The sequence below is a fragment of the Chrysemys picta genome, chromosome 11 (assembly GCF_011386835.1).
Source record: "Chrysemys picta bellii isolate R12L10 chromosome 11, ASM1138683v2, whole genome shotgun sequence".
Classification (NCBI taxonomy): domain Eukaryota; kingdom Metazoa; phylum Chordata; order Testudines; family Emydidae; genus Chrysemys; species Chrysemys picta.
In genome coordinates this window covers 41,604,708-41,627,764 of record NC_088801.1, presented here as the reverse complement: position 1 = coordinate 41,627,764, position 23,057 = coordinate 41,604,708, and the positions used below count along the sequence as shown (strand labels likewise).

The window sequence follows — 23,057 nt, the reverse complement described above, 5'->3', positions numbered from 1 at the left end:
TTGGTGTATGAGCCCCGTGTAGACATTCCAATCAGGCTGGAGCTCAGGTTCTGAGACCCATACCTTCCCTGCGCTTCAGAGCCTTAGTTCCAGCCCTAGCTGAAACATCTGCATGACTCTTTTTAGCACCATAGCACAAGACCAAGTCTGTAGACCTGGGCTCTGAGACTCACTGCTGCAAGGTTTTGTTGTTTGTTGTGTAGAAGTACCCTATGTCAGCTCTACAGCACTGTACAGTCACCTTGGCTCGGGGGTGATCCTAGGTTGTGTGGATTGGGTTTATGGCCAAAATGGCTGCCCTACATCTAGTGATCTCACTTCAGTAGTGTCTTTCAGCCAAGAACCGCAGAGCCCATCATAGTTAATTAAACCTCACAACTCCTGTAAGCTAAATAAAACAAGACAAGATGAAATATGGGGTTTTAGATTTTCTAACAAATATTTATTTCCTGTTCTAATAAGAAAGTGGACCAACAGTTTTCCCCCAAATAACCATTTAAACACAAAGTTTCTCAGTTAGCTAGGTTATCTATAGGCTGTACTGAAATATGCTTTCCATTTTCATGGGGAGCTGTGTTTTGATTAGTCTTGATTATTACTTTCCTTCCTTGTTGTTAGTTAATTTGCATCTTTACTATTTTTGTTCCAGCTCGAGTACCCTTTTACATCCATACATGACGAAAATGCACTTCTGTTTAAAACCTTTCCTAAGGAAAACAAATATGTCATAGTTTGTCTCAAGGGTAGAAGTGAATTCACAGGACAGAAGAAAATGATAAAGCAAATGCATTTTTACCCATGTTTTACAAATATTACTAGCAGGAGCAAATTGTTGCCTATATATTGAAGTCTGTATGCAAGAATAAAAGTGTTATAACATACATTGTAATGGAAATGAGATATTCCTAATGGATGAAAAGACCTGGAAATTCCTAATTAATTCCTAGAAGTTTTAGATTTGCTTTTAAATGTCAGCAAAACAGTAGGTCCATGCTTAATGCCAAGACCTAGAGCAAATGATGATAACAATAAGACATCACTCACAATGTAGGTTTTTGTGATTGAAAGCTTGTTTAATAATTAGGATGAGGATAAAAAGGAAATGGGGAGAGAATGTACTTGTGGTAGGCGTTGAAGTGCGATCGCACTGTATGTTCTTTTGCGCTGATATCTGCTGCAGCAGGTTTAGTTGGTTACCATGGTTTCCTTTCCTGCAAATCCTATTGTTTCAATATTGTGAATAAATGGAAATAGGTTCTGCAGTCTGATTAAAAAAAGGTAATTCTCTTAGTTGTGATTATTAATCACAAGTTTTGTTTACAAATGGGTATATTCAATGGTAGGTGGCATTGGGATATAATTCTTGAGAGAAGTTAAATGTCAAAAAACTTACTAATTCTTAGTTTATTTCACTGATTTTATGTATTGTGCAGTAATTAGAAGTATATTTTAATAGACTGCACAGTAAAAAAAACACTGAAATTTTGAGGTGTATGTAAAGAAATTTGCCACTAATATTAATTATTAATATTAATTATAGAATGAATTTTTACTTGAAAGAGTACATAATCAGGGGTTCAGGGTCAGGGGTTCAGACTCCGGGCAGCACTTATCTCAAGCAGCTCCTGGAAGCAGCGGCATGTCCCCCCTCCTGCTCCTTCATGGAGGCGTGGTGCCGGCCAGGTTGCTCTGTGCACTGCTCCATCCGCTAGTGCTGCCCCTGCAGTTCCCATTGGCTGTGGTTCCTGGACAATGGGAGCTGCAGGGCTGGCGCTTGGGGCGGGGGCAGCGTGTGAAGCCCAATGGCTGCCCCTAAGTGTAGGAGCTGGAGAGGGGACATGCCGCTGCTTCTGGGAGCCCTGCAGAGCCAGGTAAGCCTCTGACCGCACTCCCCAGCTGGAGCTCGAGTGCCGGATTAAAAGGTCTGATGGGCCAGATGTGGCCCACAAGCCATAGTTTGCCCACCCCGAGGTAGAATATCTCTGGCCTAATCCATGGATATCTAGGAATTTCCTTAGATAGATACCCAAGTGATTTCAAGCATCTCTATTTTTTCTGCCTGGCCTATTCTATTCTCTTTATTAGGCCATGATTGATTGTTCATTTCTCGTAGGTATCACAGCAAATGTGTGATTGAGGAGGGGTTTGAAGGACGGAATGGTTTCATGTTTCTCTCTGTTTAGCGACACATCTGCACTCAGCTGTGCCAAGCCAATCTGTGTGTTGCTGTGCTCAGTCTCCTTTTGGTGGTCTGTAGCATGGTAGGGCCCTCTGAATAAAGAGTTCTCTCTGTTCCTGGTGCATGCCTATTTGAGTGCTTTATTACCTAACGATGGTGCTTGTTTTCTCTACAGTTTTATAAACACTGACTTTGTGGGGACCTCATCCTGTGTTTGTCACCCTCCTCTTACTCCCATGGTACTGTCTTGTTCCCTAAAAGGCTCTTGCAGTTCTGTTATAGTGCATTTTACATTTTTCAGAGAAGCTGGCCTAGAAATCTCTAGTCACTCCTGTATTTCCTTGGTTGTGATGTGGGCTGAGTTAAAATTACTGGATGACTAAAATTAGGGTTGTATTTTACGTATTCGTCCAGAGTGCATAAATCCAGGGCTAGATGCTTGTTGTTATGTTTGCATAAATCTAAATAAATTAGGGCTGTCGATTAATCACAGCTAACCCGTGCGATTAATTAAAAAAATTAATCATGATTAATCACACTTTTGATTGCCCTGTTAAACAATAGAATATCAATTGAAATGTACTAAATATTTTTGGATGTTTTACTACTTTTTCAAATATATTGATTTCAGTTACATCACAGAATACAAAGTGTACAATGCTCACTTTGTATTAGTTTTATTATAAATATTTGCACTGTAAAAATGATAAAGAAATAGTATATTTCAATTCACCTCATACAAGTACTGAAGTGCAATCTCTTTATCATGAAAGTGTAACTTACAAATGTAAATTTTTTTGTTCTATAATTGCATTAAAAAACCAGAACAATGTAAAACTTTAGAGCCTACAAGTCCACTCAGTCCTACTTCTTGTTCAGCCAATCGCTAGGACAAACAAGTTTGTTTACATTTACGGGACATAATGCTGCCTGCTTCTTATTTGCAATCTCATCTGAAAGTGAGAACAGGCGTTCCCATGGCACTTTTGTAGCCTACATTGCGGGATATTTATGTACCAGATATGCTAAACATTTGTATGCCCCTTCATGCTTCGGCCACCTTTCCAGAGGAAGTGCTTCCATGCTGATGACACTCGTTAAAAAAATGCACTAATTAAATTTGTGACTGAACTCTTTGGGGGAGTATTGTATGTCTCCGGCTCTGTTTTACCTGCATTCTGCCATATGTTTCATGATACAGCAATCTCGGATGATGACCCAGCACATGTTCATTTTAAGAACTCTCACTGCAGATTTGACAAAACGCAAAGAAGGTACTAAAGTGAGATTTCTAAAGATAGCTATAGCACTTGACCCAGGGGTTAAGAATCTGAAGTGCCTTCAAAAATCTGAGAGGGATGAGATGTGGAGCATTTTTTCAGAAGTCATAAAAGAGCAACACTCTGATGCGGAAACTACAGAACTGAACCACCAAAAAAGAAAATCAACCTTCTGCTGGTCGCATCTGACTCAGGTGATGAAAATGAACATGTCAGTCCACACTGCTTTGGATCGCTATCGAGCAGAACCCATCATCAGCATCGACGCATGTCCTCTGGAATGGTGGTTGAAGCATGAAGGGACATATGAATCTTTAGTGCATCTGGCACGTAAATATCTTGCAATGCCGGCTACAAAAGCGCCATGCGAACGTCTGTTCTCACTTTCAGGTGACATTGTAAACAAGAAGCGGGCAGCATTGTCTCCTGCACATGTAAACAAACTTATTTGTTTGAGTGATTGGCTGAACAAGAAGTAGGACTGAGTGGACTTGTAGGCTCTAAAATTTTACGTGGTTTTATTTTTGAGCGCAGTTATTCTTTTTTGTACATAATTCTACATTTGTAAGTTCAACTTTCATGATAAAGAGATTGCATTACATTATTTGTATTAGGTGAATTGAAAAATACTATTTCTTTTGTTTTTTACTGTTCAAATATTTGTAATAAAAAATAATGTAAAATGAGCTCTGTACACTTTGTAGTCTGTGTTGTAATTGAAATCAATATATTTGAAAATGTAGAAAACATCCAAAAATATTAAAATAAATGGTATTCTGTTATTCTTTAACAGTGCGATTAATCATGATTAATTTTTTTTAATCGCTTGATAGCCCTAAAATAAATGCCGACTTCTGACAGATCCTGGATTCACTGACACTAGCAGTGACCAGAAACCTGCTTTCCACCTTCTGCTGGCTGTGTCATTACCTCTCAGATGGCGATATTGCCACACTCCTTTGTTATCTCCAGGAGATACTAATTCAGTGCGCTCTGCTTGCAGTCTTGAATGCTACTTGGAATCTCCAACCGATGCAAATTGCAGCTGTCTGCCATTTAGATTGCTGAGAGTATGTTACACCTCCGCCTTGCTCTTTGCATTTATTGCCAATTTGCTGCCAGATGAAATGCAATGTGATTACTGTCTTCAGAACAGTTCTTTGCCTAGGTTCCAGTTATCTCAGAAAATGTCCTCCTCTCTCTCTCCTCTCCCCCATACCTATTTTCCACCCACTACTTGTATTGGCTGGCAGGAATGCTTTGGATGACTATCCCAAGGGTGATAGGACCTGGCTTTTGTCTAGGGTAGGTCGTGTCTTCTGGAATTTGCTCCTACTAGAAATATTTCTGTGCTTAAACCTGGCCCGTAGAAGAATGCTTTATACAACTTATCTCTTTGTTCCAGGTTTCCATTAAAATCTGCTGTTGAACTCCCATTTCTGGCACTGTTATGGAAGTAAATTTGGGATTATTTGAGGTTTTTGACCTCAAGATTTGGGGGAAATGGTTGTTTTGTACTTGATCTATCTTATGTAAATGCATCTGGGGACTACTGAGATGGGCTCATTATAAGTGTATGGAATGATGATAATCCTTTCCTAACCTTAATGAGTAATTAACTGGCTACTTGCAGCCTCCCACAGACTGGAATGCTTTTTTTCCTTATGGTTCATGTCTTCTTGCTGTGTTCCTGTTCTCCTTCCCTCCTCTTCCCATCTGTTGTTGTTGTCAGTTCTGTTTTCTTTTGGCTAGAGCTTCAAAGTTATCCTTGGCTGTTCTGTAAATTGCAGACTTTTTCCTACTATTGTAACTTCAGCACTTTCTGGAGATGTGTTCATTGCTTTAGTAGGTTTTGTTTTCTAGATAACCAATGTCCAAGACTGGGTTCAGTGTGTCTAGTGTATGTCAAAGCTTCTTGCTGAGCGCACAGTTCATGTTTCACTACAGTCACTACTGTACTACAATTACCTACTGTAACTCATTCCACAGCAAGGGAGGATGGTCTTGTGGTCAAGGCACTGGACTGGAACTCAAGAGATCTTCCTTCATTTTTTTGGCTCTGACAGACTTCCTGTCTTACTTTGGGCAAGTCAATTAAACTCTCTGTGCCTCAGTTCTCCAGCTATAACATGGGGTAACAATACTTCTTTTCTAGGGTGACCAGATATCCCGATTTTATAGGGACAGTCCCAATTTGGGGGTCTTTTTCATATATAGGCTCCTATTACTCCCCAACTCCCTGTCCCGGTTTTTCACACTTGCTGTCTGGTCACCCTATTCCTTTCTCTCACTATTTGTCTGTCTTGTCTATTTCATATGGAAGACTGGAATTTTGGAAGAAAGACCTAAAGGAGTTAGTGGGAGTTTGTCACCTAACTTTCTTAAGCTTCTTTCAAAATCCCATCCAAATCTCTTTGGGGCAGGACCTGTATTTCACTGTGTTTATACAGTGCCTAGCACAATGGGGCACCAATCTTGGTTGAGGCTTCTAGGCACTATTGTAATTAAATAATAAATAAAAATAAAAATCCAGTAGCCCAAGTGTCAGAAGTGTTACCCATATTCTATGTTGTGTTCTCTTCTTGAAGAAGGCCACTATTCTAATTCCTTTCTGGCTCCCATCAGTAATGTTGCTCCCTCCCCCATCTCGTATCTTGAGGGCTGCAATTTAGACGCATATCTTCCAGCCAGTCCTTTAGTTGCCCTTCTTCTATTGTCTGCCTTAGCAAATGGGCTGCTTTATAAATATGCATTTGAGGAACCATTTTTAAAGTTTATTACTTATGCATAAAAAAAAAGAAATCCTTCAACAATAAATAACTTTTTTAAAGCTTTTTCCCCGCCGATAAAGAGCAAGTTCCATATTGTTGTTTTATCTCGTTGTTTTTATCAAACACACTTTTAATTATTCAAGCACATAAAGCACTGTAAATAGTAAATGTATTAGTGCCAAATTTCTCCCTCACTTATACCTGTTTTATACTTAAGGTAATTCGACTGAGTTAAATGGCATTACTCCTGCTTTATGCTAGTGCTAGTGAGAGGAAAATCAGGGCCATTTCTTTTAACATTCATAAACTACCAAATGGAGTTTAATACATTTGGTAACCAATATTTGTATGTGTATATGCGCCACATATACGGTACGCACATTTAGGGTGCCAGTTGGATGAAATCTTTTAAATTTATTCTGTTTCACTGAGTCCTACTAAAATGAAAATCACTGGTAGGATAGGTCATTTTAATGGGCATATTACTTTATAATGAGTGTTTATCATCTGTTCTCTCCCATTTGTTAATGCAGCAAGCATTTTAATGGCAGATCAGGCATCACACTAAGATAATTAAATTTTTATAGATGATGGAGTACCACAGAACAGCAATTAAACTATTCCTCCGCAATTTATTTATGTAATCATGGTCAAGAGAAATTAAGGTGGAGGTATATAAAAACAGTAGTTATCTGTTTTGATTATGAGCATAGCACCTATTTTGACCTAAGATACATTTCCCTGAATAGTATAATTATTACATTTAGTTAGTAATTTAAAGCAAAATTTATTCAAAAAGACTTCATAGTACAGAACTTTTTCTTTTTTAACTCCTAGTAGGTTTTGCCAAGGGAACAGTGGGAAAGACTCTAGACTCTTTCGAACAGTAATATTTTGCTAAATAAGAGCTGACATATGTATATAAAACATGGCACCTTTCATCCAAAGTGCTCACCAGTATATACAAACTACTATGTGTAGCTTTCACCTCATAAATCACTGAAATGTGGCCATGTCTTGTAAGAAAAGCAGCAGCTTTCAAATAGCACACAGCAATATTAAACAACAGTTCAGGACAGAAAAATAAGAATTCCTTTTTCAGTTAAAACTACAGGATGACTTTGGAATTTAGAATTAGAATTTAGCCAGAACATGAGGGCAAACACCTCATCTCTCATAAGAAGTATCATAGGCGTCTTAATGATTACAAATAATTAGAACCTTGGTTTTAAATTTCATCAAGACTACAGAACCAGAAGCATTTTACCACCCTTATTCAAAAGTAACTACAAGAATAGCAGCAGATGCTAGTGATCTAACGGGAGCAGCATACTACAGCTCATGGGACACTGGAATTGATTGCTACTCTCTACTCTGAAACTGGCCTGCAATGTAACCCTGTGTGAATCACTTAACAATTCATTTTCTTCATCTGTAAAATGGAGGCAAAGCACTTTGAGATCTCTGAATGAAAAGAGCTAAGTAAGTACTACTCTATCATTATTATTACTCTATTACTCAGACATAGCCTAAACCCTTTTGAATTTTATCCACTAGCCAAGCATTGTAAGTCTTATTCACAACGGTTTTTGGCTTTGTGCACCATCAATACTAAAGCAAATATCAGTAAAAGCACCTCAGGGCAGGTTTTGAATCTTAAAATGTTTGTTTATCTTTTACCTGCCATGCCACTTGACACTCTGTTCATCTATATGTACCAGTAGTTTGCCTTAGATATCCCCAGTAGTTTGCCTTAGATATCCCCAGACTCCCCTGGTTTATATAAATACTAATATTTTGTTAATTCCATTACTTGTTGCAAAAAGAAGGCTTTACTTGCTATTAATTCCCTTTTTTAAAAAATCTATAATCAGTTTTAACAAATTTGTGTTGCTATTGTTTATTAAATATTATGGTAGTCAAGCAATGAAACTTTATGGAGAACAAAACCAAGACAGTATGATCAGTAAATTGTATTGTGTGGTATACTGTTTACCAAAGAAATGAGTTCAGGCTGCAGGAATTTCAGAGGTCAAACTTGTATTGGAAAAAGTAACCATCAAATGCAATCACAGCCTGTAATTGGTCTTTAGCGAAACTGCAAACTCAATTTTGTCTTAACAGTTGAGTTTGGTAAAAACAACTTTAACAAAATTTAAGACTCATGGAAATCTTTCCATGATGATTTTTAATCCAATGGGAGCTTTTAACCAAATATTTGACTGCAATGTTTGCAACCTAAATGCTGAGAACCTGAAAGTGAAATAGCCTATTCAATAAAAACCTACTTAAACAATTGGTATTATCCTGGTAGGAAAAGAATATGTGAATAACATAAATAGTGAAAAGCAAATTGCACTTTTAAAAATTCTTTCAGTTTTAAATGATACAAAGGGTATTAGGTAAGGACATTTCTTGACTTTTATAACTTAATACCGATCATTCAAGCCATATGTTTTCTTACATTCACAATTTAAATATTTATGTGGGTATAGGGAACTAATTTAAGAACAAGTTGTTTTTAGTATGAGAAAACTATGTAGGCAAAGAGATGGATTATAAACATGGTATGAAAACTGCTTAAATGAAACCAATGGGAATCACGCTAGTGTAAACGAAGGTGCAATGTGGACCATATTCTTACAGAATGTTATAGAATGATGGTCATCTCTCTATGATAACGATTGCAATGAAGTTTCCATTTCAAACCTGATTTTGCCCCCACCCTCCTACGATTTACCAGGAAAAAATTCAGTTCATATAGAACTCAAAATTAGAAGGCTAGATCTGAAATTAAGGTAGAACCTTTATGCAAATGTTGAAATTTGGTGGACACTAGGTTCCTAAATTATGACACCCTCACTATAGAAGGGTTAAAACATAATTCCAACTTTTTGACCCTTAGCAAAAAATCAGAAGGTAAAATAAGTTTTACTAGATATCCCCAGCTGAGATGTTTTTCTCAGAACCAAAATTTAGTTGATTAATTTGAATTTTCAAAATTATTGATATTTTATTTAGTAACATTTCTAGAAAATTTCTGCTCCAGGCATGTTACTATATGACATCAGAGGCCTGCTAGAGACCTAAGCTTTCCTTTAAGAAAAAAGTAAGGCTTCTAGCCCTTTCCCCAGTGGCAATAGACCTCAAAGTGTAACCTGACCAGGTCCATGTGAGGCATTAGCCCTTCCTTTCCATGGGGTATATTCAGGAGAGGGGAACTAGTGCTCCTCTACCTTCACCACCCAATCAGCCACATGAGGGTCAGCAAATAGAGAAAGCAGTGACTAGTTAATGTGTTCCCTGACTGCTCCTGAGTCAGAGCTAACCATTCACCTGGACCCCTCTGCTCCTGGCAGCTCCTACGCTAGCATTAGGTCTCTGGTGGGACTTTCCCGATGGGGTATAGGAGTAAGCACCCCCTTATGACTATATTAAAAACTAAGGAAGTTCAACACAAATAACTTTGCTAAGATTTACTTGAGAACTGCAATCTTAACTCTTGGTTTTCTGTGTTTTAACATTTGAGGGATTTTTAAAGTCTGCATCTCCTGAAAGGTAATTTACTCAGCTCATTGATCTGCACCTACTACTTTAATTTCACCTTAACAAATCTCTCTGATATATATATTGAAAGCACACTGGGACTTTGCATGTTATTGACTCTTATTCACCACTGTTACTCCTGTTAGTGTAAAGCCAATGAAATCAATTAAGTGATATGGGCATAAAACAGGAGTAACATAGTGAAATCAGAGCCAGTAAACCTTTCATCTCCATAAGATACTAATTTCAAAGCCAGTTATATTATTTTCATGGTACCTATTAGCAAGCAAGAACAATGTTAGGGAAAAATACTACTACACATTAATAACACAATTTTTGCCTAATAAAATGTCTCTAACATTTGTATAAGGTGACAAGTGAGAAAAATCAAAGAAACTCAGTTAAACATAAAACAAAACATAATGTACTCCATTGTTTGTTATTATTTTATTATATGTATTTGTAAAGCACTCATCATATGTAGTATCAGCTAGGTACCGCCTCTGCTCTTGAGTCATGCTACAGCAATTGAGATCAGCTGCTGACACGCTAGAGTGTACAGTCTTCAGATTCAACTGGGAGGGCTGCTAGGAGGCAGTGAAGAGTCATCACTTGCGGACTTTGTTGCCCATCCTGATGAGACTGAGTCCAAGTTTGCTAACCTTCGGTGCATGCTACAAATCCTGTATGTTTCCCAGACGCTCTGAATTAGGAGGGTTAGAGAGGTGAGGGGGATGGGTGGCAGTTAGTGATGGCACTAATTCCGGATGCAAGTTTGTAATTATATATATTTTGCAAACACACAAGTGCATGTGTCTAGAGCAATGCATAGATAAATTTTTTAAACAGCAAAATAAGTAGGGGCAGTGAAGCATACTACAGAGGTGGATGACTGATGATTACTCTTTGTACAATTGGTTTCACACTGTTGCATTTGTACTTTTAAGATCCATATTCATAGAAATCTGGATGGTTTTGCAGTTATTAAACATCCTCCCTATATTTCACCAATGTCTGCTGCATAAAGAGCAGATAGCTGAGAGTCTGCATTACATCTCTTAGGGCTAAGGGACCTAATTGGTCTCTCCACTCCTTTATTTCTGGCCACTATTGCCACTTTAATCCACTTTCCCAGATTGTGTTATCCTCTCTGCCCCACTGGCAGCCAAATGGGCTAGATAGAGCAATTGCCTTTCAAGCAACTTTGAATAAAAAAAAGTCCTTTATCTTTAAGTCAGCTACTTGCAAACAAATGTGCAGTAGATACACTAAGAATGTTTTGATGACATGTCAAAGTCCATTTTTTATTCTCTTTCTTGGCAAAGCTTCCAGTGTTCCACTGTTAACTGAAAGAGAGCATACATTGTATATGTCTTGTTTTCTGTTTATTAAACAAAAAACAGCTGTCGCTAAAGCCTCCCTTTAGAAGGAGAATGTCAGGAAGTTCAAGCATAAAATCTGTGACCTACTTAGTTCAATTGCCATGTAGAAATGAACAAGGTGTAGTAATGTTATAGATATGGTAAAAATACCAAAAATATGTCCTGATGGAAAAATTTGAAACCAAGATATCAATGTACGTAAAACAAGATCGAAAGGATTGAAACACAATTTTTTTTAACAGAGAGCTTGCAGCTGCACCAATAAGATACATGTTGTAATTCATCAGAATAGTAATATTATAGAGTAATAAAGAGATTTAAAAAGGGCTCAGGGAAGCAAAAAACTTGGAATTGTTGAAGAGAGAGAAATGCCTTCTGGACAATAATAATAATAACCATGTAAAGAATCAGAGGCTCTTTCATGGTAAAGTTTTCTTTTCTCCTTACTAGTACTACCTTGAAAAAATACATCTCCCCAACTGTATACTGTAAAGAAGGAGTTGCAGAAAATAGGCTGGATTGGAATGTAGGGGAAGGAGATAAGGGGAAGCTATTTAACTTTCACCTGTTGCAGAAAAAAGTTTATTTCAGGCATCTTTTCCAAATTAGTGTGTTGCTGTTTGGATTTCAGAAGCACACATGAGGTCCATTTATCAAGTACCTTGCTTATGAGAGAACTCCTGGGTTAGGACCATGCACCTGAAACTGATTAGATACCTGGAGAAATACAGCTTTTCAGAAAGAAAGTATGTGGTTCCCTAAAACCGTGCCAAAGAGTGAACATGGAGGAAATCTGGTCTGTTTGTGTTGTGTATGAAGGAGAGGTCAGTTTGCGGAAGCGGATGCTGGACAGCTGACATCACTGCTGATGCAGAATTAAGATTATGAACCATTGTCTAGTGGTTGCGCTAGTGGTAAGATGAAGATTTCTGGGTGAAGGGGTAGAGGATATGTACTGTTAGACACCTTAACTTTACATTTCCTTATTTTTGAGTTGTGTATCAGGTATGTTGTATGCAGCATCTTTAAGATATCTTTTTTTCCAGTTTAAATTGAAAACCAGAATGCTTAATTTTAATTGAGAATCAATTATTTTACCTATGTTCTGTTATTAAAATACATACCTTTTCAAGAATATTAATTACTTCTTTTGAAAAATACATATGTTTCAACCTAATACTAATCATACAATTTTGTGCTTTCATCTGTTTAGGTAGGCTCCATTCAAAAGGCATACTTATAGTAGAGCACTTCTGTTTTGTGTTTTGTGTTTTTTTGTTTTTAAACAGCAATATGCAGCTTTCATTTCAGAAATTCAATCTGAAGGAGGAGGTATTTTGTTTTTATGATTGATTTGGCCAGTTAGATAGCAGCATAAAGAAGTCTAATATCCCAAACAGCGGCACTTACTGCTGTCTGGCCAAGGAGTGACATTGGAGTCAGAGGTGATAGCAGCTTCTTGCTTCCATCCTCTCTGCAGGACAAGCATTGGTAGTTGCCAAATGCATACACTGATGTCCGTTCACGCATGTGCAGATGGCTTCAGAAAGCAAATTGTTCCAGGCTTTCAGTAAGATTTTTGAAAAGGTGCTGGAAGTCAGGTGGAGTCAACACATTAATTTATGGTTATTAAAAGGTTACATCAAAATGCTATTCAAACCAAGCTGCAGAATTACTAGCATCAGATAGCCTATGGCTTAAATATCCTGTATATTACAAAGATTTGCTTGAAGCATAGCACAGAGGGCCTTTTGTACAAAGCTTGAGGAGTTAGTCCTTGGCATTTGGCCAGCAATAAAGAAAGCTTGCCCTTGTGCCATTCTGTCCTCCACTGCTCAGATTCTGGCAGCAGTTTGACTTCAGTGTAATTGTTGGCACTAAAGCTAAACTGTGCCCTGAATGGCCTCTTCTGACAAAAAGACAGGAGTACAGAGGTCTAACACTGCATCAAATCTCTGTATTGGTCTACTGTAATAGAGGAGTCTGTTATGAGAACTTTTCATATCAGAAAGGCAAACAATAGACTATAGAGGCGTCGTACTAAAGAAATCCCTTAAACAGAGTGTGAAGTATTTTTCATTTTTTCCACAGGATAATGAAGTGTCCAAACAGGATAAGAGAACAAATAGCTTGTTCTAGGGCAGGCATTAGTTTGGTTCTCTATCCACAGTTGTTGTTATTCTACTCCTCTAATTTGTGTATTGTAGTTTAATTTTATATTCCTCATTCAGACCATACACAAGCATAGTCACAGATTTAAATGATAGGGTATTTTTATTGTTTGCAAGGCTTCTCTTGCTTACTCTTTCTTCTAATATATATTTATATATATATACATATATGTATACTTTCCCATTTCATTGAGGCAGATTTGGAAATCAAACCAGAAACTTCAGACTCTACTACGATGGAAAACACTTTGTTGGGGAGAAACGTTTTGAGTCCATCCATGACCTGGTGACAGATGGATTGATTACTCTTTATATTGAAACCAAGGCAGCAGAATATATTGCCAAGATGACAATAAATCCAATTTATGAACACATAGGATATACAACCTTAAACAGAGAGCCAGCACACAAAAAACATATGCCAACCCTGAGAGATACATATGATGGCAAAGAGTCTACAGGAGAAGATGAGGTAGCAGAGAAAAGGGTAAGCAATTGTTAAAACACACTTTTTTTTATTAGACTTTTATTTTATACTCTTAACTCCACTGAAGAATATTAAATATGCTTATAGGTGTTTAATCTAAATGGTTACATCAAATATTTTTGATGAATAGTAAGTTATATGTTAAGATGTTTTAATAATCTTTCCAAGTTTTTAAATGGAAATTTTTGCATATTGCAAATACCTCTGATTCATAAACTTTTATCATAAGGATCTTTGTTTTTTTTTAAGAAATGATTGTTATTACAAATGTCAATTCTCTGATATTCCAGATAGGCTAAAGATATTTGAACTTAGTTATTTACTGTGCAAAAAGACAATTGCCCTTTAATACAGAAATGTATTCCAAAATCTATTCAGCATTCCCCATACAGTGATAGTAAAGTTGTCCACTTTATAAATAAGTCTGTTCATTAACAAGATAAAATGTTAAAACATTTCACATGACTAAGTTCAGCCTGTCAGAAACTGACAGAACTATTTTTGGCCTCAACCAGGCTTATGAAGAAGGATATCTCTTTTCAGAGACTTGCATTATCAACTGAGAGCTAACTGCGTTGTGGGGGGGTTAAAATAAATAAATAAATACATTAGAACCAATGCAGGATACATTTCAGACTTTGTACTCTTGCAGAACATCTTTAATGTAATGTAGAAGATCCCAAAAACAGTTTCCATGTAGCTTTGTTAACATGACAGATATAAAACTTGTTTTTAAATTCATATTAATACATTTTTAAAATAATGATAGTTTTTAAAATAACTAGAGGAAAAATTGATTGCATCTGTGTATTAAAAAGATTTCCATTTATGGGCTTTTTAAGTGTGTATTTAAAAATATTACTTAAAATATCAGTATATTCACACATATATAATATGTGCTGTAGACTCTCCTGTTACAATGTAATTAAGAGTTTTTTGCAAATTACTGTAAATCACAAAAGAAAATACTACGTTTAGGTTTGATTACACATTCATCTTCCCAATCAGAGATCAGGAACACATTTCGTGTAATCCTTACATGTATTGACATTCTGTGTCTATGCTGCTGTGACTGAACTTTTTTAATGTAGTAAATCATAGAAGATTTAGTTGGAAGAGACCTCAGGAGGCCATCTAGTCCAAATCCCTGCTCAAAACAGGACCAACCCCAACTAAATCATCCCAGCCAGGGCTCTGTCAAGCCAGGCCTTAAAAATCTCTAAGGATGGAGATTCCACCGCCTCCCTAGGTAACCCATTCCAGTTCTTCACCACTCTCCTAGTGAAATAGTGTTTCCTAATATCCAGCCTTGACCTCTCCCACTGCAACGTGAGACCATTGCTCCTTGTTCTGTCATCTGCCACCACTGAGAACAGCCAAGCTCCATCCTCTTTGGAACCCCCCTTCAGGTAGGTTCAAAAGCTGCTATCAATTCCCCCCCACACACACACACACTCTTCTCTTCTGCAGACTAAACAAGCCCAGTTCCTCAGCCTCTCCTCATAAATCATGTGCCCCAGCCCCCTGATCATTTTCGTTGCCCTCAATATATTGGAAAATATAGCTGTCCATTTTAATCACCTGATTTCTTGCCTGAAACTAGCAGTGGTATAGGTCTGATTTACCTGGGTTCTGTTCCCGGGTGCCATTGACTGGCTGTGTGATGTTGAGCAAATCACTTAACCATTCTGTGCCTCCGTTTCCTCATTTATAAAATTGATACTAATGCTTATCCGCTTTTGTAAAGTGCTGGCATGACATACAGTTGAAAAGCACTGTGAAAGTAGTACTGTGTGACCATCTCTGACTGCCAAAGTTCACTCACCAATGTGAAAGAGAAACAACATGCATTTGAACATGTCTCCAGAATTTATCTCTAGTCCCAAATGAAGCCTATTCCATTAAAAATAGGTTTATCTTATTTACAGACTTCATTTATTGGGAACAAGAAAACTGTTTCAAATCAATAGGTTGGGTCAACATTCTGAAATATCAGTTTGCCCCTATAAATGACAGCTGTAAGTAAAATACCTTTTTTAAATAGCATAGACCAGAGGTTCTCAAACTGTGGTCCGCAAGCTCCATTCAGGTGGTCCACAGATAGTTCCCTCTAAGGTGCGTGCCTGGGCAGCCGCGCACAAGAGAATGAAGGGCCACCCACCTAATTAGTGGAGCTGCGCAGGCGTGACTCCACTAATTAGGTGCCTGGACCCTGGAAAAGACACACATGTAAGGTGAGGTGGTGGCCTTGTGGGGTGGGGGCAGTGGGGTGAGAAGACAGGGTGGGGGGAATTTGGGACGTGCAGGGCTGCGGCGACCAGAGAAAGAGGCAACTTTCCCCAGCTCCAGGGCTGTGTCTACTGGGGAGATACCCCCCTCTTTCCCAGTCTCAGCTCTATGGCTGCTGTGGAGGGGGAGATACCCCCCTTCTTCCCAGCCCCAGCTCAGGGGCTGCCGTGGCAGGGGATAGAGGGCACATCCATTGCATTAGAAAGGTAAGGCTACTGATGTTAAAATATGAGTTGTATGCTTTTATTTGTAGAACAAAAAAACTGTGTTTTTTTTTATATAGCGCTTTTATCCAAAGCACTTTACGATAGATAGCTAATGGTACAAACAACATTTGGAAAGATCATTAAGTGGTCCACCAAGACCCTCAGCAATTTTCAAGTGGTCTGCGAAAAAAAGTTTGAGAACCACTGGCATAGACTGTCTAAATGGTCTTATATGCTTTTTCTTCAGTACTTAAGAAGCTTTCGCCTCTCCCAATGAACTCAGAGGGGACTCAGAACCTCACAAGATCAGGCTGTTAGTACTGAATTCTATAGATCCTAACAATGGGGGATGTAAAATATTAGTAGAAAATCTCACCTGTTAATTACAGGTAAAGTTCAGTCCAGTGTAGAAGGCTGACACAAGGTCCTCCACACCCACTTACACCACCTAATAAGGGCTTACGTCGTGTTGGAGGGTCTTGAGTGGGCTTTCTGCACTGGGGTTTCTTTCATTCTACAAGGGTTCGATTTAAGGCAAAACCTGGAACAGAAGTTCTGGAAATCACCAGGTCATGTGTGTGTGTGTGTGGGGGGGGGGGGGGGGTTGTGTGGTTTTTGGGTAAATTCAAGTCTTATTGCATTTATCATACTTCACATACTCACCACTATTCAAAGCGAGTGCTATCATTGGAGTCATTTTGTGAAGAGGTAATAGAATTTTGTTGTTTAGTGCATAACATTTTCTGCACTGCTGGAGAAGTTTGGACAGTGTAAGGATTGTAGAGGAGGTTATTATGGAAGGACACAGTTGTTGTTTTTTTCTTAAATGGATGCTGTCAAGTCAGACTTCCATCAATAAAAATGTACATATTTTTTCTCATGGAATAGATCAAGAACTATTGAGTAGTTCTCTCAAATTGAAATTTTAGATGAAAAGCCTTAGACGTATTAGTCATGTAATTGCCACATCCCACACTCTTTGTTTGGAAGTTATAAGCAGCCAAACTTGCTTTGACTCCAAAATGTATAACAGTCTGGATTGGCCCGAAGCCCAATTTTTATGAGTCTGGTCTCATTATTTGGTTTGGAACCTTATTGATGTGGGCACAGAAACAATGGGTCAGTCTATACTGCCAAAAAAAAAAAAATCACAGCAGCGAGACTCAGAGCCAGGGTCAACTGACTTGGGCTTGCGCTACAAGACTAAAAATAACAGTGTAGATTTTCCCACTTGCACTGGAGCCTGGGCTCTGAGGGTATGTCTACACTGCAATAAAATATCAATGGCTGGCCCATGTCAGCTGGCTGGAGCCTGGGTTCTGGGACCCTGCAAGGGAGAAGGGTCCTAGAGTTCAGCATCCCATTTGGGGGAAGGGTTCCAGAGCCTGGACTCCAGCCCGACCCTGACATCTACACTGCAGTGTTATAGCCCTGCAGCCTGAGCCCCGCAAGCATGAGTCGGCTGACACAGGTCATCTCTGGGTGTTTTATTGCAGGTAGATATACCCTGATACCCTTCCCCCTCACTGGTGTGAGCCCTAGTCAGTTGACTTGGGCTTTGAGACTCTCTGCCACGGAGGTAAATTTTGCAGTGTAGATGTAACTAGTGAGACGCACACACCATAGCATGGATAAATGCAGAGGCTGCAACTTCATTTAAAACTATTACCAAACTGGAGTAACGCCCCCAAATTACCCAGCAGGGTTATTCTAGTGTGGACTTCAATTGGCACCCATGGCCCCAGATACTACAAACCTGAGGGTGGGCGTGTAGGCCATGCCCCCTATATACCCTTAGGCCTGCTCCAGGACCCTCACTGGAAACTGAACCAGGAAACCCAAAATGGCTACTCACCTATGCAGTTGTTCTGAGTTGGCTGAAACCTTGTTATAGGCTGAGTTAAAAAACCTTATGAAGTTCATAGAGTCAGAGATTCTAGGACTGGAAGTGACCTCGAGAGGTCATCGAGTCCAGTCCCCTGCCCTCATGGCAGGACCAAATACTGTCTAGACCATCCCTGATAGACGTTTATCTAACCTACTCTTAAATATCTCCCGAGATGGAGATTCCACAACCTCCCTAGGCAATGTTTAAGTGTTTAACCACCCTGACAGTTAGGAACTTTTTTCTAATGTCCAACCTAGACCTCCCTTGCTGCAGTTTAAGCCCATTGCTTCGTGTTCTATCCTTAGAGACTAAGGTGAACAAGTTTTGTCCCTCCTCCTTATGACACCCTTTTAGATACCTGAAAACTGCTATCATGTCCCCTCTCAGTCTTCTCTTTTTCAAACTAAACAAACCCAATTCTTTCAGCCTTCCTTCATAGGTCATGTTCTCAAGACCTTTAATCATTCTTGTTGCTCTTCTCTGGACCCTCTCCAATTTCTCCACATCATTCTTGAAATGTGGTGCCCAGAACTGGACACAATACTCCAGTTGAGGCCTAATCAGCGCAGAGTAGAGCGGAAGAATGACTTCTCGTGTCTTGCTCACAACACGCCTGTTAATACATCCCAGAATCTCACGTTTGCTTTTTTTGCAACAGTATCACACTGTTGACTCATATTTAGCTTGTGGTCCACTATAACCCCTAGATCCCTTTCTGCCGTACTCCTTCCTAGACAGTCTCTTCCCATTCTGTATGTGTGAAACTGATTTTTCCTTCCTAAGTGGAGCACTTTGCATTTGTCTTTATTAAACTTCATCCTGTTTACCTCAGATCATTTCTCCAATTTGTCCAGATCATTTTGAATTTTGACTCTGTCCTCCAAAGCAGTTGCAATCCCTCCCAGTGTGGTATCATCTGCAAACTTAATAAGCGTATTTTCTATGCCAATATCTAAGTCGTTAATGAAGATATTGAACAGAGCCAGTCCCAGAACAGATCCCTGCGGAACCCCACTTGTTATGCCTTTCCAGCAGGATTGGGAACCATTAATAACAAGTCTCTGAGTACGGTTATCCAGCGAGTTATGCACCCACCTTATAGTAGCTTCATCTAAATTGTATTTGCCTAGTTTATCAATAAGAATATCATGCGAGACTGTATCAAATGCCTTACTAAAGTCTAGGTATACCACATCCACCGCTTCTCCCTTATCCACAAGACTCGTTATCCTATCAAAGAAAGCTATCAGATTGGTTTGACACAATTTGTTCTTTACAAATCCATGCTGGCCATTCCCTATCACCTTACCACCTTCCAAGTCTTTGCAGATGATTTCCTTAATTACTTGCTCCATTATCTTCCCTGGCACAGAAGTTAAACTAACTGGTCTGTAGTTTCCTGGGTTGTTTTTATTTCCCTTTTTATAGATGGGCACTATATTTGCCCTTTTCCAGTCTTCTGGAATCTCTCCCATCTCCCATGATTTTCCAAAGATAATAGCTAGAAGCTCAGATACCTCCTCTATTAGCTCCTTGAGTATTCTAGGATGCATTTCATCAGGCCCTGGTGACTTCAGGCATCTAACTTTTCTAAGTGATTTTTAATTTGTTCTATTTTTATATAAATGCTGTGTCACTTGTGTAAAATATAATGTGTGTTTCAGAAATGCTTAGTGGAAAGTGACCCAAAACACTAGATTATAGGAAATATTTCCTTGCCTTTTCTAAAAACTGCCTGCTATATAACATACGCAGTGTTGTTATAGCCCTGTTGGTCCCAGGATATTAGAGAGACAAGGTTGGTGAGGTAATATCTTTTATCGGACCAACTTCTATTTGGGAAAGGTACTGAGCTTTCTACTTACTACTAAATACAAGATTAAGCAGATAGTACCTTTTCCCAACCTGAAGAAGAGTTCGTGTAGCTCGAAAGCTTGTCTCTTTCGCCAACAGAAGTTGATCCAATAAAAGATATTGCCTCACCCACCTTGTCTCTCCTATATAAAGATATTTTATGGATAGCAATAGCACACAAGACAAAGTACTTGTATCCACAGTTAAGCTGCAGACCGTAGCCTTCTCCAGCAAACTAAACATTTATTGTCTACAATAGAAACTTCCAGAGCCCCTTAAAAATATGTGCTGTATGAAAGTGAATACACTGTTGTATTTTTATGGTATGCTGATACTTGTCGCTGTTTATTTAAAGGCTGTATTTGTAAAAAATAGGGATGTTGAGCGACTAAGAAAATTAATTGCAATTAATCGCGTGATTAAACAATAATAGAACATCATTTATTTAAATATTTTGGATGTTTCCTACATTTTCAAATATGTTGATTTCAATTACAACACAGAATACAAAGTGTACAGTGCTCACTCTATATTTATTTCTGATTAAAAATACTTATACTGTAAAAAACAAAAGAAATAGTATTTTTCAATTCACCTAATATAAGTACTGTAGTGCAATCTCTTTATCATGAAAGTTGAACTTACAAATGTAGGACTATGTACAAAAAATAACTGCATTCAAAAATAAAACAATGTAAAACTTTAGAGCCTACAAGTCCACTCAGTCCTACTTCAGCCAATTGCTCAGACAAACAAGTTTGTTTACATTTCCAGGAGATAATGCTGCCTGCGTCTTGTTCACTATGTCACCTGAAAGTGAGAACAGGAGTTCACATGGCACTGTTGTAACTGGCATCGCAAGTTATTTACATGCCAGATGCACTAAAGATTCATATGTCCTTTCATGCTTCAACCACCATTCCAGAGGACATGTGTCCATGCTGACAGGTTCTGCTCGATAACAATCCAAAGCAATGCGGACCGATGCATGTTGATTTTCATCATCTGAATCAGATGCCACCAGCAGAAGATTGATTTTCTTTTTTGATGGTTTGGATTCTGTAGTTTCCACATCAGAGTGCTGCTCTTTTAAGACTTCTGAAAGCATGTTCAACACCTCGTCCCTCTCAGATTTTGGAAGGCACTTCAGATTCTTAAACTTTGGGTCAAGTGCTGCAGCTATCTTTAGAAATCTCACATTGGTACCTTCTTTGCGTTTTGTCAAATCTGCAGCAGAAGTGTTCTTAAAATGAATAGCGTGCTGAGTCATCATCCGAGACTACTATAACATGAATATATGGCAGAATGCAGGTAAAACAGAGCCGGAGACATACAATTCTCCCCCAAGGAGTTCAGTCTCAAATTGAATTAACATATTCTTTTTTTAATGAGCGTCATCCGCATGGAAGCAAGTCCTCTGGAATGGTGGCCGAAGCATGAAAGTGTATATGAATGTTTAGCATATCTAGCATGTAAATACCTTGCAATGCCAGCTACAAAAGTCCCATGTGAACGCCTGTTTTCACTTTCAGATGACATTGTAAATAAGAAGCAGGCAGCATTATGTCCCATAAATGTAAACAAACTTGTTTGTTTTAGCAATTGGCTGAACAAGAAGTAGGGCTGAGTGGACTTGTAGGCTCTTTGAATTGTTTTGTTTTTGAATGCAGTTATTTTTTGTACATAATTCTACTTTGTAACTTCAACTTTCATGATAGAGATTGCACTATCGTACTTGTATGAGGTGAATTGAAAAATACTATTTCTTTTGTTTATCGTTTTACAGTAGAAAGATTTGTAATAAAATAATAATATAAAGTGAGCACTATACACTTTATATTCTGTGTTGTAATTGAAATCAATATATTTGAAAATGTAGAAAAACATCCAAAAATATTTAATAAATTTCAATTGGTATTCTATTGGTTAACAGTGCGATTAAAACTGTGATTAATAAACAGCCCTAATAAAAACTGATATTTCTCCATTGTTTACATTAATATAAATAACTAGAATGATTTAACCTCCATATAAAGCAGCTCTATACTCATTCTGTAGTGTGTTTATATATAGATTGAGACGTTTTTCTTTGTCTTCAATGATAAAAAGGGGAGTATTAAATCCCTGTTGTTCAAATTGAAATATATAAGCAAACTGGAATTGTTCAAGTCTAACAGCGGATGCAAAGAAAATTGTAGAAAGTTAAATATGACAGAAGATGCTGTTTTATTATCTGAATGGTACTTGTAATAATATTCACTAAAGGGGATTATTCCAGTAGATGGAGGAGAAAATAATTTCTGCGGGGCTCTGTATTTTATGAATGTGCCTCTTCATAAGCCTTATCCTGCAGCTTCATAGCTTCTCCCTAATTTTTCACCTCTTAGGTATAAAGTCTTATGTATTGTCCACGGCACAAGGGAAGAAAAAGCTTCTCTGTCTAAAGTAGGGATGAGCTTGTACCCAAACCACATGCTGCACACCTGCAGACTCTGTGGACGTTCTGATCAGGGTATAATACAGGCATTGTGATGCAGGCCTGCCTGTCGTCATGAGTGAGACAAATGGTGATGTGTAAAAATAATTTCTGGAGAAGAACAAACAGAGCACAAGGACACTTAGGGCTTGATTGGGGAATAGCCGCTGGGGTTGTAATTTCACATTCTGTCATAAAAGCGCAGAGGAAATAGGGCAGCCACCAAGCACACCTTAACCATCAAAATAAAATATTAGAGTCTTAGGCCTAGTAGTAAATTTGGCAAGTGCCAGTGTCTGGGAATCCAAGGGTACATGAGATGTCTCTTTATGGAAATTAACTTGAATTAATAGCAGTAGAAATATTTTGGGTGAATTTAAAAAAATGATTGTGGTTGATGAGAGAGCCTTAATAGCTGGCTTTAGCAAAGGAGAAAGATTTAAAGACCATGAAAGATGCAAAGTTGACAAACTATGCAATATTTGGATGAGGATTGCAAAACACAAACCATCATGATGAGCAGAAGCC

The 23,057-nt window shown here is 38.3% G+C and overlaps 1 protein-coding gene across 17 annotated transcripts in view; it reads left to right on the top strand.

Annotated features, from left to right (window-relative positions):
* The window catches only part of CHN1 (chimerin 1), a 146,363-nt gene that overhangs the window by 58,779 nt on the left and 64,527 nt on the right, over positions 1–23,057 (top strand). For 12 of the 17 annotated variants that reach the window (XM_065561849.1, XM_065561847.1, XM_065561854.1 and 9 more), the window contains one exon: positions 13,528–13,816. In XM_065561849.1, the coding sequence (XP_065417921.1) occupies positions 13,528–13,816 (289 nt within the window). Of the gene's footprint in view, positions 1–7,473; positions 7,713–10,329; positions 10,462–13,527; positions 13,817–23,057 lie in introns of those variants that run through there. The other 5 variants (XM_065561859.1, XM_065561860.1, XM_065561861.1 and 2 more) reach the window with 2 other exon arrangements.